Genomic DNA, 20,426 nt, shown 5'->3' with positions numbered 1-20,426 from the left:
CACACATTGTTCGTTGGTCTAAGGCCATGATACTCGCTTAGGGTGCGAGTGGTCCCTGGTTCAAATCCCGAACGGACCCGAGTTTTTGCAGTAGTAAATTAGTGACTATTTTAATGCAACTAACTACAGGGTAGACCTATGAGTTGAGCATGTTTAGTTACACACATGGTTCGTTGGTCTAGGGGTATGATAATCGCTTTGGGTGCGAGTGGTCCCGGGTTCATTACCCGGACGGACTCGATTTTTTGCAAAAGTAAATTAGTGACTATTTTAATGCAACTAACTACAGGGTAGGCCTATGAGTTGAGCATGTTCAGTTTTGCACATGGTCCGTTGGTCTAGGGGTATCATAATCGCTTTAGGTGCGAGTGGTACCGGGTTCAAAACCCGGACGGACTTGATTTTTTGCAGTAGTAAATTAGTGACTATTTTAATGCAACTAACAACATTGTAGGCCTATGAGTTGAGCATGTTCAGTTTCGCACATGGTCCGTTGGTCTAGGGGTATGATACTCGCTTTGGGTGCGAGTGGTCTCGGGTTCAAATCCCGGACGGATCCGAGTATATGCAGAAGTAATTTAGTGACTGTTTAAATGCAACTAACTACAGGGTAGGTCTATGAGTTGAGCATGTTTAGTTGCACACATTGTTCGTTGGTCTAGGACCATGATACTCGCTAAGGGTGTGAGTGGTCCCGAGATAAAATCCCGGACGGACCCGAGATTTTGCCGAAGTAAGAAGTGACTATTTAAAAGCAACTAACTACAGGGTGGGCCTATGAGTTGAGCATGTTTAGTTACACACATGGTCCGTTGGTCTAAGGCCATGATACTAGCTTAGGGTGCGAGTGGTCCCTGGTTCAAATCCCGGACGGACCCGAGTTTTTGCAGTAGTAAATTAGTGACTATTTTAATGCAACTAACTACATGGTAGACCCATGAGTTGAGCATGTTTTGTTACACACATGATCTGTTGGTCTAGGGGTATGATAATCGCTTAGGTGCGAGTGGTACCGGGTTCAAAACCCGGACGGACTCGATTTTTTGCAAAAGTAAATTAGTGACTATTTTAATGCAACTAACTACAGGGTAGGTCTATGAGTTGAGTATGTTTAGTTGCACAGATGGTACGTTGGTCTAGGGCCATGATACTCGCTTCGGGTGCGAGTGGTACCGGGTTCAAATCCCGGACGGACCCCAGTTTTTGCAGAAGTAATTTAGTGGCTATTTAAATGCAACTAACAACAAGGAAGGCCTACGAGTTTAGCATGTTTCAGTATCATACATGGTCCGTTGGTCAAGGGGTATGATACTCGCTCAGGTTGCGAGTGGTCTCGGGTTCAAATCCCGGACGGATCCGAGTATATGCAGAAGTAATTTAGTGACTGTTTAAATGCAACTAACTACAGGGTAGACCTATGAGTTGAGCATGTTTCAGTATTATTCATGGTCCGTTGGTCTAGGGGTATGATACTCGCTTCGGGTGTGAGTGGTCCCGGGTTCAAATCCTGGACGGACCCGAGTTTATGCAGAAGTAATTTAGTGACTATTTAAATGCAACCAACTATTTGGTAGGTCTATGAGTTGAACATGTTTAGTTATACACATGGTTCGTTGGTCTAGGGCTATGATACTCGCTTAGGGTGTGATGGGTCCCGAGATAAAATCCCGGACGGACCCGGGTTTTTGCCGAAGTAAGAAGTGACTATTTAAAAGCAACTAACTACAGGGTGGGCCTATGAGTTGAGCATGTTTAGTTACACACATGGTCCGTTGGTCTAGGGGTATGATACTCGCTTAGGGTGCGAGTGGTCCCGGGTTCAAAACCCGGACGGACTCGAGTTTTTGCAAAAGTAAATTAGTGACTATTTTAATGCAACTAACTACAGGGTAGGTCTATGAGTTGAGCATGTTTAGTTGCACACATTGTTCGTTGGTCTAAGGCCATGATACTCGCTTAGGGTGCGAGTGGTCCCTGGTTCAAATCCCGAACGGACCCGAGTTTTTGCAGTAGTAAATTAGTGACTATTTTAATGCAACTAACTACAGGGTAGACCTATGAGTTGAGCATGTTTAGTTACACACATGGTTCGTTGGTCTAGGGGTATGATAATCGCTTTGGGTGCGAGTGGTCCCGGGTTCATTACCCGGACGGACTCGATTTTTTGCAAAAGTAAATTAGTGACTATTTTAATGCAACTAACTACAGGGTAGGCCTATGAGTTGAGCATGTTCAGTTTTGCACATGGTCCGTTGGTCTAGGGGTATGATACTCGCTTTGGGTGCGAGAGGTCTCGGGTTCAAATCCCCGACGGACCCGATTATATGCAGAAGTAATTTGGTGACTATTTAAATGCAACTAACAACAAGGTAGGCCTATGTGTTGAGCATGTTTCAGTATCATTCATGGTCCGTTGGTCTAGGGGTATGATACTCGCTTCGGGTGTGAGTGGTCCCGGGTTCAAATCCCGGACGGACCCGAGTTTTTGCAAAAAAAAATAAGTGACTATTTTAATGCAACTAACTACAGGGTAGGTCTATGAGTTGAGCATGTGTAGTAGCACACATGGTTCTTTGGTCTAAGGCCATGATACTAGCTTAGGGTGCGAGTGGTCCCTGGTTCAAATCCCGGACGGACCCGAGTTTTTGCAGTAGTAAATTAGAGACTATTTTAATGCAACTAACTAAAGGGTAGACCTATGAGTTGAGCATGTTTTGTTACACACATGATCCGTTGGTCTAGGGGTATGATAATCGCTTAGGTGCGAGTGGTACCGGGTTCAAAACCCGGAGGGACTCGATTTCTTGCAAAAGTAAATTAGTGACTATTTTAATGCAACTAACTACAGGGTAGACCTATGAGTTGAGCATGTTACACACATGATCCGTTGGTCTAGGGGTATGATAATCGCTTTGGGTGCGAGTGGTACCGGGTCCAAATCCCGGACGGACCCCAGTTTTTGCAGAAGTAATTTAGTGGCTATTTAAAGGCAACTAACAACAAGGAAGGCCTACGAGTTTAGCATGTTTCAGTATCATACATGGTCCGTTGGTCAACGTGTATGATACTCGCTCAGGTTGCGAGTGGTCTCGGGTTCAAATCCCGGACGGATCCGATTATATGCAGAAGTAATTTAGTGACTGTTTAAATGCAACTAACTACAGGGTAGGTCTATGAGTTGAGCATGTTTAGTTGCACACATGGTTCGTTGGTCTAGGGCTAAGATACTCGCTAAGGGTGCGAGTTGTACCGGGTTCAAATCCCGGACGGACCCCAGTTTTTGCAGAAGTAATTTGGTGACTATTTAAATGCAACTAACAACAAGGTAGGATTATGTGTTGAGCATGTTTCAGTATCATTCATGGTCCGTTGGTCTAGGGGTATGATACTCGCTTCGGGTGTGAGTGGTCCCGGGTTCAAATCCCGGACGGACTCGAGTTTATGCAGAAGTAATTTAGTGACTATTTAAATGCAACTAACTACTTGGTAGGTCTATGAGTTGAGCAGGGTTAGTTACACACATGGTTCGTTGGTCTAGGGCTATGATACTCGCTTAGGGTGTGAGTGGTCCCGAGATAAAATCCCGGACGGACCCGAGTTTTTGCCGAAGTAATAAGTGACTATTTAAAAGCAACTAACTACAGGGTGGGCCTATGAGTTGAGCGTGTTTGGTTACACACATGGTCCGTTGGTCTAGGGGTATGATACTCGCTTTGAGTGCGAGTGGTCCCGGGTTCAAAACCCGGACGGACTCGAGTTTTTGCAAAAGTAAATTATTGACTATTTTAATGCAACTAACTACAGGGTAGGTCTATGAGTTGAGCATGTTTAGTTGCACACATGGTTCGTTGGTCTAAGGCCATGATACTCGCTTAGGGTGCGAGTGGTCCCTTGTTCAAGTCACGGACGGACCCGAGTTTTTGCAGTAGTAAATTAGTGACTATTTTAATGCAACTAACTACAGGGTAGACCTATGAGTGGAGCATGTTTAGTTACACACATGATCCGTTGGTCTAGGGGTATGATAATCGCTTTGGGTGCGAGTGGTCCCGGGTTCATAACCCGGACGGACTCGATTTTTTGCAAAAGTAAATTGGTGACTATTTTAATGCAACTAACTACAGGGTAGGCCTATGAGTTGAGCATGTTCAGTTTTGCACATGGTCCGTTGGTCTAGGGCCATGATACTCGCTTAGGGTGCGAGTGGTACCGGGTTCAAATCCCGCACGGACCCGAGTTCTTGCCGAAGTAATTTAGTGACTATTTTAATGCAACTAACTACGGGGTAGACCTATGAGTTGAGCATTTTTAGCTTCAAACATTGTCCGTTGGTCTAGGGGTATGATACTCGCCTAGGGTGCGAGTGGGCCCTAGTTCAAATCCCGGACGGACCCGAGTTTTTGCAGCAGTAAATTAGTGACTACTTTTATGCAACTATCTACAGGGTAGACCTATGAGTTGAGAATTTTCAGTTACCCACATGGTCCGTTTGTTTAGGGGTATGATACTCGCTTAGGGTGTAGAAACTTTGTCAAATTTACATTATAATTTAGTATAATTTTTTCTTGTATTACTTATTCATTGCTTAATTAAATTTAAAATAAAAGAAATCTCTAAAATTTAAAACTTAACCTTAAAAAAACAAAAGAATAAATATCTTAAAAACGAAATGTTCAAAACAGGTTATAAAAAAAAAAGCTGACTAAAATAGACATTGTAAAAAAAAAGAAAAAAGCAAATAAACGCCTTGTAAAAGAGAAAAGCTCTATGGGTGGAGAAAAAACGCGTAAAAAGCCTACGTTAATCCCTTAGTAGCGAACGTTTACCCCTATCTCGCTTCTCTCTTCGGAAAATAACCAACTCTTTTAAAATGTAAAGCTAAGCCGTAGGGAATGAAACTGACCACGTCACGGGGTTTTCCTACGGGGCCCCAAGTTCAAAAATTTGTTACCTCTTTCATCTAACAAAAACCAGATTCTCTCCTGCCCTCCAAGAGGAAGGGTCTCACAAAAAAGTCTTAAAAAATAACTAAAAATATTAACAAATAAAACAAAGAAATTCATTCCACAGGATTTTTCAGTCGGTCTTGTGGTAACGATAAATTAAAATTAGCTCTCCCAGAGTTTAAATTAAAAATATAAAAAAAAGGGCAAGGTTTCGAACCCAACCAAAACCAAAAAGAAGGGTTTATTCATGGTGCGAGAAACCCGGGATACTGCTAACGAACGGGCTTCTAATGAACTTGTGAGAACAATATCATCTCGTGAAAGAACAATACGGTGAATTATATCATCTCGTATAAATCGAATTAAGTGTGCGCGACAAAAATTATCCTCGCGAAAAATACGATGAAAAATATCATCTCGTAGAATTAAAAAGAACTAAAAGATAAATACGTAAGTGGAAATTTAAATAAAAATAATTAAAATGTCGGACACCGGAAGTAAAGATGCCGAGGAAATGGCCAAAATAGACTCCGAAATAAAGAAAATTAACGCGTTACGAAGTACGGTACGCGCAAATACAACGGTAGCTATAAACGCCTTAAAAAATTTAATTAATGATAACCCAATTAACGCGGATGATATCGAAGATCAAATGTCCATTTTGGACTTAAAAACGGAAAGTTTAAACGCGTTAAATAAAAAAATGGACGAACTAATTGATCCGGATAGATACGACCTAAAGAAAGAAAGCGATAAGGTAGAAGAATACCGCACAAATGTGCAACTAATCCGGACTCAAGTTAAAAGAAAGCTCAGAAAAGCGGGAATCACAATGGAAAATATCGAACCCGCAGCATCATCGGCCAGCTCAACGGTGTCGACTCAAGAACTCGCCGCGAGCCTTCTTCAACAAGCGAACAACGAAGCGAGACTTCCGCCGCTCGTCATCACCAAATACTCCGGAGAAGTAACCGAATGGATTGGATTCTGGAGCCAATATTCTACGACAGTGGACAGCAAAACTTCTATTTCCAAGGTACAGAAATTCGCCTATTTAAAATCTTATTTAACTGGAGACGCCTTAAGCGTCATGAAAGGACTAAGCCCGTCGGATGAAAATTATGACGAGGTTATAGACTTATTAACTAATAGATTTGGTAGAAAAGACATGGTATCACACGCGCATATGCAAGAATTGTTAACTTTAGAACCTGTAACAAATTCGGGGGATTTGGCCGCTCTGAGAAAATTTTACGACGCGTGTGAAATAAATATTAGAAGTTTGAGGTCGATAGGATTAGATACAATGGATAATGGTGCATTCCTATGCCCAAAATTAATAGCGTGTTTGCCTAAAGATGTAAGATTAGAGTATACAAAAGCTAGAGGTACGTCCGCTGAATGGGACTTGCACGGTTTTATTGACTTCTTGAGAAAGGAAGTAGAAAGTCGCGAAACGTGCGAACGGTTAGGAGAAATACGCCGATTTAAAAAAGATTATGGTCAAAAGAGTGGTTTCATTTCGCAAGAAAATCATCGATTTAAACCACCGCCAGGTTTCTCAAATAATAGAAGATTTGAAAACAAAAATGAATTTAGAAACTCGTCCGCGGCCGTTTTAAATACTACCGTAAGGCCCCTGGGAGAAGAGCGGGGGGAAGAAATGTGTTTTGTATTTTTTGCAAATCGGACACTCATCCCACGAGTAATTGCAAAAATTTCACGCTCTCTGAAAAGAAACGAATGATTGAAGAAGATAATCGCTGCTCTATATGTACAAGATTTGGTCATGAAACTAATGACTGTACTTCTTACTATAATTCATGCAAAATATGCAAGGGCAAACATAACGCGGCTATATGTGAGAAAAATGAAGTCAACAAAAAACAGGTTCAACCTAATGAAAATAGACCAAATCGGGAAACAATAGAAGTCGCGACGAATTCGGTAACTTGTGGAAACGGACAAATGGTCCTACTCCAAACAGCTGAAGCTATCGCTAAGAATCCAGATTCTGAAAGCGGAACCATCGCGCGTTGTCTTCTGGATCAAGAAAGCCAGGCTAGCTTTGTTACGGAAGACATCTCCAGAAAATTAAAACTGCCCATAGTAGGAGAGAGAAAAATAGAAATAAAAAACTTCGGAAATGAAGAACCCGCCACAGTAGTAAGAAAACTAGTTAAACTCACGCTCGAAAACGCGTACCAAAGAAGCGAAAGGGTCGAAATTCTAGCCCTGGAGGTTCCCTATATTTGTGAAGCTGTAGAAACCGCCAGGTGCGAAGATATCAAAGAAAAGATGCGGTCAAAACAACTCCAATTAGCCGATCAGTCAGAATTTAAAACACCGTCCAATTCTACCATCGGAATCTTGATCGGTGGGGACACCTACTGGGAGTTTGTTAGTGGACAAATAGAAAGATTCTCCAGGTCCCTAGTGGCCGTCGAAACCACCTTTGGATGGGCCATCGGTGGTCCAGCAAAAATAGGTAGCGTAGCCGTCGGATGCTACGCCGTTAGAGTAATGAAAGTGACAGTCACAGAAAAAGAAATTATGAAACAAATGGAAAAGTTCTGGTCATTGGAAGCCATGGGAATCCAAGAAAGTCTGGAAAAAGAAACGAGCGAAACAGAAGTTATGGAGAACTTCAAAAAAGAAATAAAAAAAGAAGATGGGCGTTACTACGTCAAATTTCCATGGAGCACCAGTAAAAAGAATTTGCCAGACAATGAAGAAGTGGCTAGAAAAAGAATGGAGACGCAAGTCAGAAGGTTTAACAAAGATCCAGCCTTCCACGAGCCTTACAAAAAAGTAATAGAAGACCAATTGTGCAACGGAATCGTAGAAATAGTAGAAAATCCCGAAATAAAACCCGATGGAACTTACTACCTTCCTCAACAAGGAGTAATTAGACCAGAGAGCTTAACAACTAAGTTCAGAGTGGTTAACGATGGGTCATCACATGCCAAGGGCGCCCCATCTTTAAATGATTGCATGTCATGTGGTCCTAATCTAAATCCGGACCTGTTAATCCTCATTCTAAAATTTAGAAGACATTTGGTGGCCATAACCGCAGACATAGAAAAGGCCTTTCTTCAGGTGGGATTGGCTGAAGATGAGCGCGATTCAGTACGGTCCTTTTGGGTGAAAGAAGAAGACGGAAAAATAAACGAAAAGGAATTTCAAGTCATGAGGATGACACGGGTACCGTTCGGGATAACGGCCAGTCCTTATCTACTAGCCGCGACAGTAAAAACACACGTTCAAGGCTACGTACAAAAATATCCAGAAACTTGTGAGGTGCTGGACCAAGAGCTCTACGTCGATGATCTCACCACCGGGAAAGACAATATAAAAGAGGCTTTCCAGTTGACAGTCGAAGCGTCAGAAATCCTAAAAGAAGCTTCAATGACGCTAAGAAAATGGAACTCAAATAGCGCGGAATTAAGAAAAATATTTCATGAAGAAACAAACAACCCCAACTCAACTTTGAAATTCGAAGGACCCTTGGAAGCCAAAGAACAAAAAATATTGGGCTTGACTTGGGAGCCCGAAGCCGACGTTTTGTCAGTCGACTTGAAGAACCTGTTAAATACCGTTCAAACCAATAAAAACAGTAAAAGATTTGTTTTGAGCGTTGATGCTCAAATGTTTGATCCTGTAGGGATTATCTCGCCATACACCATGCGAGCCAAATTTGTATTTCAAGAGCTATGGAAAAGAAAACTCGATTGGGACTCTCCCCTACCGGAAGATTTGAGCAAAGAATTTCAAAATTGGCTGGAAGACATGGAAGATCTTGAAAAATTGAAGTTACCCCGATGTTATTATTCGGATCCTAAAGAAGATATAATAGAGAAAGAACTACACTGCTTCACGGACGCGAGCAAAAAAGCCTACGCCGCGGTAATTTTCATGCGTTACGTCAACAAGAAAAAAGAAATCAAGGTGTCATTCGTAGCTTCAAAAACAAGAGTCGCCCCATTAAGCAAAACTACCGTTCCATCTACTAAAGAGCTGACCATCCCAAGATTAGAACTGATGGGCTGCCTTCTAGGAGCTAGATTAATCAACAACGTGAAGCAAATATTCAAAGAAAATATTAAAATAAACATGTGGACAGATTCCACGATTGCCAGAGATTGGATTAAAGGTCAAGCGAAACTTTGGAAACCCTTTATTCAAAACCGCATCAACGAAATTCAAAGTTTGATAGAACCAAAAAGCTGGTCGCATTGTCCAGGAAAGGAGAACCCAGCTGACCTCCCAACAAGAGGGGCAACGCCCCAAGAAATGATAGAAAACTCTCTTTGGTTTCACGGATCCCCGTGGTTAGGAGAAGAAAAATCTCAATGGCCAACAGAACAAGAACCCGAGTTTGATTACAAACAAGTTGAAGAAGAAAAAAGGAAAGTCGTTCTAGCCGTAAAGATTGAAGAAAAGGTCGGACTCCAGCACGTGGTCGATCTGACAAGATACAGCGACATAAACAAAACTCTTAGGATTATCGCTTATCTATACAGAATAGCCAAAATGGCAAGAAAAGGAAAAGCCGAAACGGGTGAAATTAGCACCGAAGAAATTAACCACGCTGAAAATATGCTAATTAGGGATATCCAAAAGGAAGATTATGGAAAAGAAATTAAAGCTTTAAAAGAAAACAAGGACTTCCCTAAGGATTCGACCATTCTGACTCTAAAACCAAAACTTAACGAAGAGGGTCTTTTATGCGTCGGAGGCAGACTCGACGATTCAGAATTCTCTTACTCAATCAAACACCCCATAATCTTAAATAAAACTCAGCAAGCTGCCCAGCTTATAATGAAAAGATGCCACGAGGCAGTACTGCATTCTGGAATTCAGGCAACCGTTACAGAGGCCAGAGAAAGATTTTGGATTATCGCCGGAAGGCAACTTGCTAGGAACGTCGTGAGGCATTGTTATAAATGTCGAAGATACGCTGCAAAACCAAGCCAAGCACCCATGGGAACTTTACCCAAAGAAAGAATTACGCAATCAGAGCCATTTGCAGTGGTCGGACTGGATTTCGCCGGCCCTCTAACGGTAAAAATGGGCAAAAACATAGAAAAAGCGTACATTTGTTTATACACCTGCGCCACCACTCGTGCCATACACCTCGAGTTGGTTCCCTCATTATCAACTTATGAGTTTCTCATGTCACTTAGAAGAATCATTGCAAGGAGAGGCATACCGTCTATAATCTATTCAGACAACGCCCAAACGTTCAAACGAGCAAAATTGGATTTAGATTTACTCTGGAAAAACATAAACAATGACCAAACCAAGCAATTCTTTACCAAACATAGAATTCAATGGAAATCTATAGTAGAAAAGGCCCCTTGGATAGGTGGATTTTACGAGAGACTGGTTAAAAGCGTCAAACTCATTCTAAAGAAAGTTCTCGGGAAAGCTGCCCTATCTTATCAAGAGCTTACAACGGTCCTCCTCGAAACCGAGGCCGTAATTAATTCAAGACCGCTAACTTACGTGTTCAATACCGTGAACGAACCAGAGCCATTGTGCCCCGCTCAATTCCTTACTGGAAAAAGATTAACCGCTTTGCCACATCAAAAACTAAACACCAATGAAATTCCCAAATCACAAGAGGAATTTACTAAACGGCTACAATATAGAAATTCGCTTATGGACAAGCTATGGAAAAGGTGGAGGCAAGAATACGTGCTAGAATTAAGGACAGCGCATCACATAAATCTAGCCAAAAATAAAATAAAAGACAAAGTTAAGATTGGTGATGTCAAGCTGGTCCATGAAGAGAAAATTCCAAAGCACATGTGGAAGTTAGGTGTAGTATCAGAGGTTAGAGTAGGTAGGGATGGAGAAATTAGATCGTGTTCTATAAAAATGGGAAATCAAAATGTTATCAGACGGCCAATCCAGCTTTTATATCCAATAGAAATTAACCAATTTTCTGATTAAAAATAAATTTACTTAACGCTACCCCCCCCCCAAAAATAAAAGTTTCCTTGTAGTGGTAATATTAAATATTACCCGGGGGAGTGTAGAAACTTTGTCAAATTTACATTATAATTTAGTATAATTTTTTCTTGTATTACTTATTCATTGCTTAATTAAATTTAAAATAAAAGAAATCTCTAAAATTTAAAACTTAACCTTAAAAAAAAAAGAATAAATATCTTAAAAACGAAATGTTCAAAACAGGTTATAAAAAAAAAGCTGACTAAAATAGACATTGTAAAAAAAAAAGAAAAAAGCAAATAAACGCCTTGTAAAAGAGAAAAGCTCTATGGGTGGAGAAAAAACGCGTAAAAAGCCTACGTTAATCCCTTAGTAGCGAACGTTTACCCCTATCTCGCTTCTCTCTTCGGAAAATAACCAACTCTTTTAAAATGTAAAGCTAAGCCGTAGGGAATGAAACTGACCACGTCACGGGGTTTTCCTACGGGGCCCCAAGTTCAAAAATTTGTTACCTCTTTCATCTAACAAAAACCAGATTCTCTCCTGCCCTCCAAGAGGAAGGGTCTCACAAAAAAGTCTTAAAAAATAACTAAAAATATTAACAAATAAAACAAAGAAATTCATTCCACAGGATTTTTCAGTCGGTCTTGTGGTAACGATAAATTAAAATTAGCTCTCCCAGAGTTTAAATTAAAAATATAAAAAAAGGGCAAGGTTTCGAACCCAACCAAAACCAAAAAGAAGGGTTTATTCATAGGGTTCGAGTGGTCCCGGGTTCAAATCCCGGACGGACCCGAGTTTTTGCAAAAGTAAATTTTTGACTATTTTAATGCAACTAACTACAGGGTAGACCTATGAGTTGAGCATGTTTAGTTACACACATGGTCCGTTGGTCTAGGGGTATGATAATCGCTTTGGGTGCGAGTGGTCCCGGGTTCATAACCCGGACGGACTCGATTTTTTGCAAAAGTAAATTAGTGACTATTTTAATGCAACTAACTACAGGGTAGGCCTATGAGTTGAGCATGTTCAGTTTTGCACATGGTCCGTTGGTCTAGGGGTATGATACTCGCTTTGGGTGCGAGAGGTCTCGGGTTCAAATCCCCGACGGACCCGATTATATGCAGAAGTAATTTAGTGACTGTTTAAATGCAACTAACTACAGGGTAGGTCTATGAGTTGAGCATGTTTAGTTGCACACATGGTTCGTTGGTCTAGGGCTAAGATACTCGCTAAGGGTGCGAGTTGTACCGGGTTCAAATCCCGGACGGACCCCAGTTTTTGCAGAAGTAATTTGGTGACTATTTAAATGCAACTAACAACAAGGTAGGCCTATGTGTTGAGCATGTTTCAGTATCATTCATGGTCCGTTGGTCTAGGGGTATGATACTCGCTTCGGGTGTGAGTGGTCCCGGGTTCAAATCCCGGACGGACCCGAGTTTTTGCAAAAGTAAATAAGTGACTATTTTAATGCAACTAACTACAGGGTAGGTCTATGAGTTGAGCATGTGTAGTAGCACACATGGTTCGTTGGTCTAAGGCCATTATACTAGCTTAAGGTGCGAGTGGTCCCTGGTTCATATCCCGGACGGACCCGAGTTTTTGCAGTAGTAAATTAGAGACTATTTTAATGCAACTAACTACAGGGTAGACCTATGAGTTGAGCATGTTTTGTTACACACATGATCCGTTGGTCTAGGGGTATGATAATCGCTTTGGGTGCGAGTGGTACCGGGTCCAAATCCCGGACGGACCCAGTTTTTGCAGAAGTAATTTAGTGGCTATTTAAATGCAACTAACAACAAGGAAGGCCTACGAGTTTAGCATGTTTCAGTATCATACATGGGTGCGAGTGGTCCCGGGTTCATAACCCGGACGGACTCGATTTTTTGCAAAAGTAAATTAGTGACTATTTTAATGCAACTAACTACAGGGTAGGCCTATGAGTTGAGCATGTTCAGTTTTGCACATGGTCCGTTGGTCTAGGGGTATGATACTCGCTTTGAGTGCGAGTGGTCTCGGGTTCAAATCCCGGACGGACCCGATTATATGCAGAAGTAATTTAGTGACTGTTTAAATGCAACTAACTACAGGGTAGGTCTATGAGTTGAGCGTGTTTTGTTACATACATGGTCCGTTGGTCTAGGGCCATGATACTCGCTTAGGGTGCGAGTGGTACCGGGTTCAAATCCCGCACGGACCCGAGTTTTTTCCGAAGTAATTTAGTGACTATTTTAATGCAACTAACTACGGGGTAGACCTATGAGTTGAGCATTTTTAGCTTCAAACATTGTCCGTTGGTCTAGGGGTATGATACTCGCCTAGGGTGCGAGTGGTCCCAGGTTCATAACCCGGACGGACTCGATTTTTTGCAAAAGTAAATTAGTGACTATTTTAATGCAACTAACTACAGGGTAGGCCTATGAGTTGAGTATGTTCAGTTTTGCTCATGGTCCGTTGGTCTAGGGGTATGATACTCGCTTTGGGTGCGAGTGGTCTCGGGTTCAAATCCCGAACGGGCCCGATTATATGCAGAAGTAATTTAGTGACTGTTTAAATGCAACTAACTACAGGGTAGGTCTATGAGTTGAGCAGGGTTAGTTACACACATGGTTCGTTGGTCTAGGGCTATGATACTCGCTTAGGGTGTGAGTGGTCCCGAGATAAAATCCCGGACGGACCCGACTTTTTGCCGAAGTAATAAGTGACTATTTAAAAGCAACTAACTACAGGGTGGGCCTATGAGTTGAGCGTGTTTGGTTACACACATGGTCCGTTGGTCTAGGGGTATGATACTCGCTTTGGGTGCGAGTGGTCCCGGGTTCAAAACCCGGACGGACTCGAGTTTTTTGCAAAAGTAAATTAGTGACTATTTTAATGCAACTAACTACAGGGTAGGTCTATGAGTTGAGCATGTTTAGTAACACACATGATCCGTTGGTCTAGGGGTATGATAATCGCTTTGGGTGCGAGTGGTCTCGGGTTCAAATCCCGGACGGACCGATTATATGCAGAAGTAATTTAGTGACTGTTTAAATGCAACTAACTACAGGGTAGGTCTATGAGTTGAGCGTGTTTTGTTACATACATGGTCCGTTGGTCTAGGGCCATGATACTCGCTTAGGGTGCGAGTGGTACCGGGTTCAAATCCCGCACGGACCCGAGTTTTTGCCGAAGTAATTTAGTGGCTATTTTAATGCAACTAACTACGGGGTAGACCTATGAGTTGAGCATTTTTAGCTTCAAACATTGTCCGTTGGTCTAGGGGTATGATACTCGCCTAGGGTGCGAGTGGGCCCTAGTTCAAATCCCGGACGGACCCGAGTTTTTGCAGAAGTAAATTAGTGACTACTTTTATGCAACTAACTACAGAGTAGACCTATGAGTTGAGCATTTTCAGTTACCCACATGGTCCGTTTGTTTAGGGGTATGATACTCGCTTAGGGTTCGAGTGGTCTCGGGTTCAAATCCCGGACGGACCCGATTATATGCAGAAGTAATTTAGTGACTGTTTAAATGCAACTAACTACAGGGTAGGTCTATGAGTTGAGCGTGTTTTGTTACATACATGGTCCGTTGGTCTAGGGCCATGATACTCGCTTAGGGTGCGAGTGGTACCGGGTTCAAATCCCGCACGGACCCGAGTTTTTGCCGAAGTAATTTAGTGACTATTTTAATGCAACTAACTACGGGGTAGACCTATGAGTTGAGCATTTTTAGCTTCAAACATTGTCCGTTGGTCTAGGGGTATGATACTCGCCTAGGGTGCGAGTGGTCCCAGGTTCATAACCCGGACGGACTCGATTTTTTGCAAAAGTAAATTAGTGACTATTTTAATGCAACTAACTACAGGGTAGGCCTATGAGTTGAGTATGTTCAGTTTTGCTCATGGTCCGTTGGTCTAGGGGTATGATACTCGCTTTGGGTGCGAGTGGTCTCGGGTTCAAATCCCGAACGGGCCCGATTATATGCAGAAGTAATTTAGTGACTGTTTAAATGCAACTAACTACAGGGTAGGTCTATGAGTTGAGCAGGGTTAGTTACACACATGGTTCGTTGGTCTAGGGCTATGATACTCGCTTAGGGTGTGAGTGGTCCCGAGATAAAATCCCGGACGGACCCGACTTTTTGCCGAAGTAATAAGTGACTATTTAAAAGCAACTAACTACAGGGTGGGCCTATGAGTTGAGCGTGTTTGGTTACACACATGGTCCGTTGGTCTAGGGGTATGATACTCGCTTTGGGTGCGAGTGGTCCCGGGTTCAAAACCCGGACGGACTCGAGTTTTTTGCAAAAGTAAATTAGTGACTATTTTAATGCAACTAACTACAGGGTAGGTCTATGAGTTGAGCATGTTTAGTAACACACATGATCCGTTGGTCTAGGGGTATGATAATCGCTTTGGGTGCGAGTGGTCTCGGGTTCAAATCCCGGACGGACCGATTATATGCAGAAGTAATTTAGTGACTGTTTAAATGCAACTAACTACAGGGTAGGTCTATGAGTTGAGCGTGTTTTGTTACATACATGGTCCGTTGGTCTAGGGCCATGATACTCGCTTAGGGTGCGAGTGGTACCGGGTTCAAATCCCGCACGGACCCGAGTTTTTGCCGAAGTAATTTAGTGGCTATTTTAATGCAACTAACTACGGGGTAGACCTATGAGTTGAGCATTTTTAGCTTCAAACATTGTCCGTTGGTCTAGGGGTATGATACTCGCCTAGGGTGCGAGTGGGCCCTAGTTCAAATCCCGGACGGACCCGAGTTTTTGCAGAAGTAAATTAGTGACTACTTTTATGCAACTAACTACAGAGTAGACCTATGAGTTGAGCATTTTCAGTTACCCACATGGTCCGTTTGTTTAGGGGTATGATACTCGCTTAGGGTTCGAGTGGTCCCGGGTTCAAATCCCGGACGGACTCGAGTTTATGCAGAAGTAATTTAGTGACTATTTAAATGCAACTAACTACGTGGTAGGTCTATGAGTTGAGCAGGGTTAGTTACACACATGGTTCGTTGGTCTAGGGCTATGATACTCGCTTAGGGTGTGAGTGGTCCCGAGATAAAATCCCGGACGGACCCGAGTTTTTGCCGAAGTAATAAGTGACTATTTAAAAGCAACTAACTACAGGGTGGGCCTATGAGTTGAGCGTGTTTGGTTACACACATGGTCCGTTGGTCTAGGGGTATGATACTCGCTTTGGGTGCGAGTGGTCCCGGGTTCAAAACCCGGACGGACTCGAGTTTTTGCAAAAGTAAATTAGTGACTATTTTAATGCAACTAACTACAGGGTAGGTCTATGAGTTGAGCATGTTTAGTTGCACACATGGTTCGTTGGTCTAAAGCCATGATACTCGCTTAGGGTGCGAGTGGTCCCTTGTTCAAGTCCCGGACGGACCCGAGTTTATGCAGTAGTAAATTAGTGACTATTTTAATGCAACTAACTACAGGGTAGACCTATGAGTTGAGCATGTTTAGTTACACACATGATCCGTGGGTCTAGGGGTATGATAATCGCTTTGGGTGCGAGTGGTACCGGGTTCATAACCCGGACGGACTCGATTTTTTGCAAAAGTAAATTAGTGACTATTTTAATGCAACTACTACAGGGTAGGCCTATGAGTTGAGCATGTTCAGTTTTGCACATGGTCCGTTGGTCTAGGGGTATGATACTCGCTTTGGGTGCGAGTGGTCTCGGGTTCAAATCCCGGACGGACCCGATTATATGCAGAAGTAATTTAGTGACTGTTTAAATGCAACTAACTACAGGGTAGGTCTATGAGTTGAGCGTGTTTTGTTACATACATGGTCCGTTGGTCTAGGGCCATGATACTCGCTTAGGGTGCGAGTGGTACCGGGTTTAAATCCCGCACGGACCCGAGTTTTTGCCGAAGTAATTTAGTGACTATTTTAATGCAACTAACTACGGGGTAGACCTATGAGTTGAGCATTTTTAGCTTCAAACATCGTCCGTTGGTCTAGGGGTATGATACTCGCCTAGGGTGCGAGTGGTCCCGGGTTCATAACCCGGACGGACTCGATTTTTTGCAAAAGTAAATTAGTGACTATTTTAATGCAACTAACTACAGGGTAGGCCTATGAGTTGAGCATGTACAGTTTTGCACATGGTCCGTTGGTCTAGGGGTATGATACTCGCTTTGGGTGCGAGTGGTCTCGGGTTCAAATCCCGGACGGACTCGATTATATGCAGAAGTAATTTAGTGACTGTTTATATGCAACTAACTACAGGGTAGGTCTATGAGTTGAGCGTGTTTTGCTACGTACATGGTCCGTTGGTCTGGGGCCATGATACTCGCTTAGGGTGCGAGTGGTACCGGGTTCAAATCCCGCACGGACCCGAGTTTTTGCCGAAGTAATTTAGTGACTATTTTAATGCAACTAACTACGGGGTAGACCTATGAGTTGAGCATTTTTAGCTTCAAACATTGTCCGTTGGTCTAGGGGTATGATACTCGCTTAGGGTGTGAGTGGTCCCGAAATAAAATCCCGGACGGACCCGAGTTTTTGCCGAAGTAAATTTTCGACTATTTTAATGCAACTAACTACAGGGTAGACCTATGAGTTGAGCATGTTTAGTTACACACATGGTCCGTTGGTCTAGGGGTATGATAATCGCTTTGGGCGCGAGTGGTCCCAGGCTCATAAACCCGGACGGACTCGATTTTTTGCAAAAGTAATTTAGTGACTATTTAAATGCATCTAACAACAAGGTAGGCCTATGAGTTGAGCATGTTTAGTTACACACATGGTCCGTTGGTCTAGGGGTATGATAATCGCTTAGGGTGCGAGTGGGCCCGGGTTCAAATCCCGGACAGACCCGAGTTTTTGCAAAAGTAAATTAGTGACTACTTTTATGCAACTAACTACAGGGTAGACCTATGAGTTGAGCATTTTCAGTTACACACATGGTCCGTTTGTTTAGGGGTATGATTCTCGCTTAGGGTGCGAGAGGTCCCGGGTACAAATCCCGGACGGACCCGAGTTTTTGCAAAAGTAATTTAGTGACTATTTAAATGCATCTAACAACAAGGTAGGCCTACGAGTTTAGCATGTTTCAGTGTCATTCATGGTCCGTTGGTCTAGGGGTATGATAATCGCTTCGGGTGTGAGTGGTCCCGGGTTCAAATCCCGGACGGACCCGAGTTTATGCAGAAGTAATTTAGTGACTATTTAAATGCAACTAACTACAGGGTAGGTCTCTGAGTTGAGCAGGGTTAGTTACACACATGGTTCGTTGGTCTAGGGCTCTGATACTCGCTTAGGGTGTGAGTGGTCCCGAGATAAAATCCCGGACGGACCCGTGTTTTTTGCAAAAGTAAATTTGTGACTATTTTTATGCATCTAACTACAGGGTAGGTCTATGAGTTGAGCATGTTTAGTCACACACATGGTTCGTTGGTTTAGGGCTATGATAATCGCTTTGGGTGCGAGTGGTCCCGGGTTCATTACCCGGACGGACTCGATTTTTTGCAAAAGTAAATTAGTGACTATTTTAATGCAACTAACTACAGGGTAGGCCTATGAGTTGAGCATGTTCAGTTTTGCACATGGTCCGTTGGTCTAGGGGTATGATACTCGCTTAGGGTGCGAGTGGTACCGGGTTCAAATCCCGGACGGACCCGAGTTTATGCAGAAGTAATTTAGTGACTATTTAAAAGCAACTAACTACAGGGTAGGCCTATGAGTTGAGCATGTTTGGTAACACACATGGTCCGTTGGTCTAGGGGTATGATACTCGCTTAGGGTGCGAGTGCTCCCGGGTTCAAATCGCGGACGGACCCGAGTTTATGCAGAAGTAATTTAGTGACTATTTAAATGCAACTAACTACAGGGTAGGCCTATGAGTCGAGCAGGTTTGCTTACACACACATGGTCCGTTGGTCTAGGGGTATGATACTCGCTTAGAGTGCGAGTGGTCCCGGGTTCAAATCCCGAACGGACCGAGTTTTTGCAAAAGTAAATTTGTGACTATTTTTATGCAACTAACTACAGGGTAGGTCTATGAGTTGAGCATGTTTAGTCACACACATGGTTCGTTGGTTTAGGGCTATGATACTCGCTTAGGGTGCGAGTGGTGCCGGGTTCAAATCTCGGACGGACCCGAGTTTATGCAGAAGTAATTCAGTGACTATTTAAATGCAACTAACTACAGGGTAGGTGTATGAGTTGAGCATGTTTAGTAACACACATGGTCCGTTGGTCTAGGGGTATGATACTCGCTTAGTGTGCGAGTGGTCCCAGGTTCAAATCCCGGACGGACTCGAGTTTTTGCAAAAGTAAATTAGTGACTATTTAAATGCAACTAACTACAGGGTAGGTCTATGAGTTGAGCATGTTTAGTCACACACCAGGATCGTTGGTTTAGGGAATGATACTCGCTTAGGTTGCGAGTGGTACCGGGTTCAAATCCCGGACGGACCCGAGTTTATGCAGAAGTAATTTTGTGACTATTTAAAAGCAACTAACTACAGGGTAGGCCTATGAGTTGAGCATGTTTGGTAACACACATGGTCCGTTGGTCTAGGGGTATGATACTCGCTTAGGGTGCGAGTGGTCCCAGGTTAAAATCCCGGACGGACCCGAGTTTTTGCAAAAGTAAATTAGTGACTATTTAAATGCAACTAACTACAGGGTAGGTCTATGAGTTGAGCATGTTTAGTCACACACCAGGTTCGTTTTTTTAGGGTATGATACTCGCTTAGGGTGCGAGTGGTACCGGGTTAAAATCCCGGACGGACCCGAGTTTATGCAGAAGTAATTTAGTGACTATTTAAAAGCAACTAACTACAGGGTAGGCCTATGAGTTTAGCATTTTTGGTTACACACATGGTCCGTTGGTCTAGGGGTATGATACTCGCTTAGGGTGTGAGTGGTCCCGGGATAAAATCCCGGACGGACCCGAGTTTTTGCCGAAGTATTTTAGTGACTATTTAAAAGCTACTAACTTCAAGGTAGGCCTATGAGTTGAGCATGTTTAGTCACACACCAGGTTCGTTGGTTTAGGGAATGATACTCGCTTAGGGTGCGAGTGGTACCGGGTTCAAATCCCGGACGGACCCGAGTTTATGCAGAAGTAAATTAGTGACTATTTAAATGCAACTAACTACAGGGTAGGTCTATGAGTTGAGCATGTTTAGTGACACACCAGGTTCGTTGGTTTAGGGTATGATACTCGCTTAGGGTGCGAGTTGTACCGGGTTCAAATCCCGGACGGACCCGAGTTTATGCAGAAGTAATTTAGTGACTATTTAAAAGCAACTAACTGCAAGGTAGGCCTATGAGTTGAGCATGTTTGGTTACACACATGGTCCGTTGGTCTAGGGGTATGATACTCGCTTAGGGTGTGAGTGGTCCCGGGATAAAATCCAGGACGGACCCGAGTTTTTGCCGAAGTAATTTAGTGACTATTTAAAAGCTACTAACTTCAAGGTAGGCCTATGAGTTGAGCATGTTTAGTCACACACCAGGTTCGTTGGTTTAGGGAATGATACTCGCTTAGGG

At 43.0% G+C, this 20,426-nt stretch overlaps 1 protein-coding gene and 12 non-coding genes across 13 annotated transcripts; all 13 read left to right on the top strand.

Annotated features, from left to right (window-relative positions):
* Positions 1–1,447: 1,447 nt before the first annotated feature.
* TRNAP-CGG (transfer RNA proline (anticodon CGG)) lies at positions 1,448–1,519 on the top strand. The gene has a single exon. It is a non-coding gene; the product is annotated as a tRNA-Pro (tRNA).
* Positions 1,520–1,766: 247 nt separating this feature from the next.
* TRNAP-AGG (transfer RNA proline (anticodon AGG)) lies at positions 1,767–1,838 on the top strand. Its single transcript has one exon. It is a non-coding gene; the product is annotated as a tRNA-Pro (tRNA).
* Positions 1,839–2,407: 569 nt separating this feature from the next.
* On the top strand, positions 2,408–2,479 carry TRNAP-CGG (transfer RNA proline (anticodon CGG)). The gene has a single exon. It is a non-coding gene; the product is annotated as a tRNA-Pro (tRNA).
* An 884-nt stretch (positions 2,480–3,363) lies between these two features.
* On the top strand, positions 3,364–3,435 carry TRNAP-CGG (transfer RNA proline (anticodon CGG)). The gene has a single exon. It is a non-coding gene; the product is annotated as a tRNA-Pro (tRNA).
* A 247-nt stretch (positions 3,436–3,682) lies between these two features.
* On the top strand, positions 3,683–3,754 carry TRNAS-UGA (transfer RNA serine (anticodon UGA)). Its single transcript has one exon. It is a non-coding gene; the product is annotated as a tRNA-Ser (tRNA).
* A 1,673-nt stretch (positions 3,755–5,427) lies between these two features.
* LOC149665885 (uncharacterized) lies at positions 5,428–10,888 on the top strand. Its single transcript, XM_089841482.1, has 3 exons — positions 5,428–6,576; positions 6,684–10,784; positions 10,853–10,888. Exons 1-3 carry the CDS (start codon positions 5,428–5,430, stop codon positions 10,886–10,888), a joined length of 5,286 nt encoding a protein of 1,761 aa, XP_089697608.1.
* A 1,380-nt stretch (positions 10,889–12,268) lies between these two features.
* On the top strand, positions 12,269–12,340 carry TRNAP-CGG (transfer RNA proline (anticodon CGG)). The gene has a single exon. It is a non-coding gene; the product is annotated as a tRNA-Pro (tRNA).
* A 535-nt stretch (positions 12,341–12,875) lies between these two features.
* TRNAS-UGA (transfer RNA serine (anticodon UGA)) lies at positions 12,876–12,947 on the top strand. Its single transcript has one exon. It is a non-coding gene; the product is annotated as a tRNA-Ser (tRNA).
* A 3,604-nt stretch (positions 12,948–16,551) lies between these two features.
* TRNAP-UGG (transfer RNA proline (anticodon UGG)) lies at positions 16,552–16,623 on the top strand. Its single transcript has one exon. It is a non-coding gene; the product is annotated as a tRNA-Pro (tRNA).
* A 1,049-nt stretch (positions 16,624–17,672) lies between these two features.
* TRNAP-AGG (transfer RNA proline (anticodon AGG)) lies at positions 17,673–17,744 on the top strand. The gene has a single exon. It is a non-coding gene; the product is annotated as a tRNA-Pro (tRNA).
* A 249-nt stretch (positions 17,745–17,993) lies between these two features.
* TRNAP-CGG (transfer RNA proline (anticodon CGG)) lies at positions 17,994–18,065 on the top strand. The gene has a single exon. It is a non-coding gene; the product is annotated as a tRNA-Pro (tRNA).
* Positions 18,066–18,474: 409 nt separating this feature from the next.
* On the top strand, positions 18,475–18,546 carry TRNAP-AGG (transfer RNA proline (anticodon AGG)). The gene has a single exon. It is a non-coding gene; the product is annotated as a tRNA-Pro (tRNA).
* A 250-nt stretch (positions 18,547–18,796) lies between these two features.
* TRNAS-AGA (transfer RNA serine (anticodon AGA)) lies at positions 18,797–18,868 on the top strand. Its single transcript has one exon. It is a non-coding gene; the product is annotated as a tRNA-Ser (tRNA).
* Positions 18,869–20,426: the final 1,558 nt, after the last annotated feature.

The sequence above is a fragment of the Phalangium opilio genome, unplaced genomic scaffold (genome assembly GCF_054372755.1).
Source record: "Phalangium opilio isolate 3A_F unplaced genomic scaffold, DU_Popi_V2 ptg000060l_1, whole genome shotgun sequence".
NCBI classification, from domain to species: Eukaryota; Metazoa; Arthropoda; class Arachnida; order Opiliones; family Phalangiidae; genus Phalangium; species Phalangium opilio.
The sequence above is the reverse complement of the archived record's forward strand: the minus strand, read 5'-3'. Positions and strand labels throughout refer to the sequence as shown.

Bases quoted from the DNA above. Each gene is read 5' to 3' on its own strand.
- LOC149665885 (XM_089841482.1), top strand. From the start codon at position 5,428: ATGTCGGACACCGGAAGTAAAGATGCCGAGGAAATGGCCAAAATAGAC. The intron at 6,577-6,683 runs GTAAGGCCCCTG...CTCTCTGAAAAG, and splicing joins CGGCCGTTTTAAATACTACC to AAACGAATGATTGAAGAAGA. The intron at 10,785-10,852 runs GTTAGAGTAGGT...AAATGTTATCAG, and splicing joins AGTTAGGTGTAGTATCAGAG to ACGGCCAATCCAGCTTTTAT.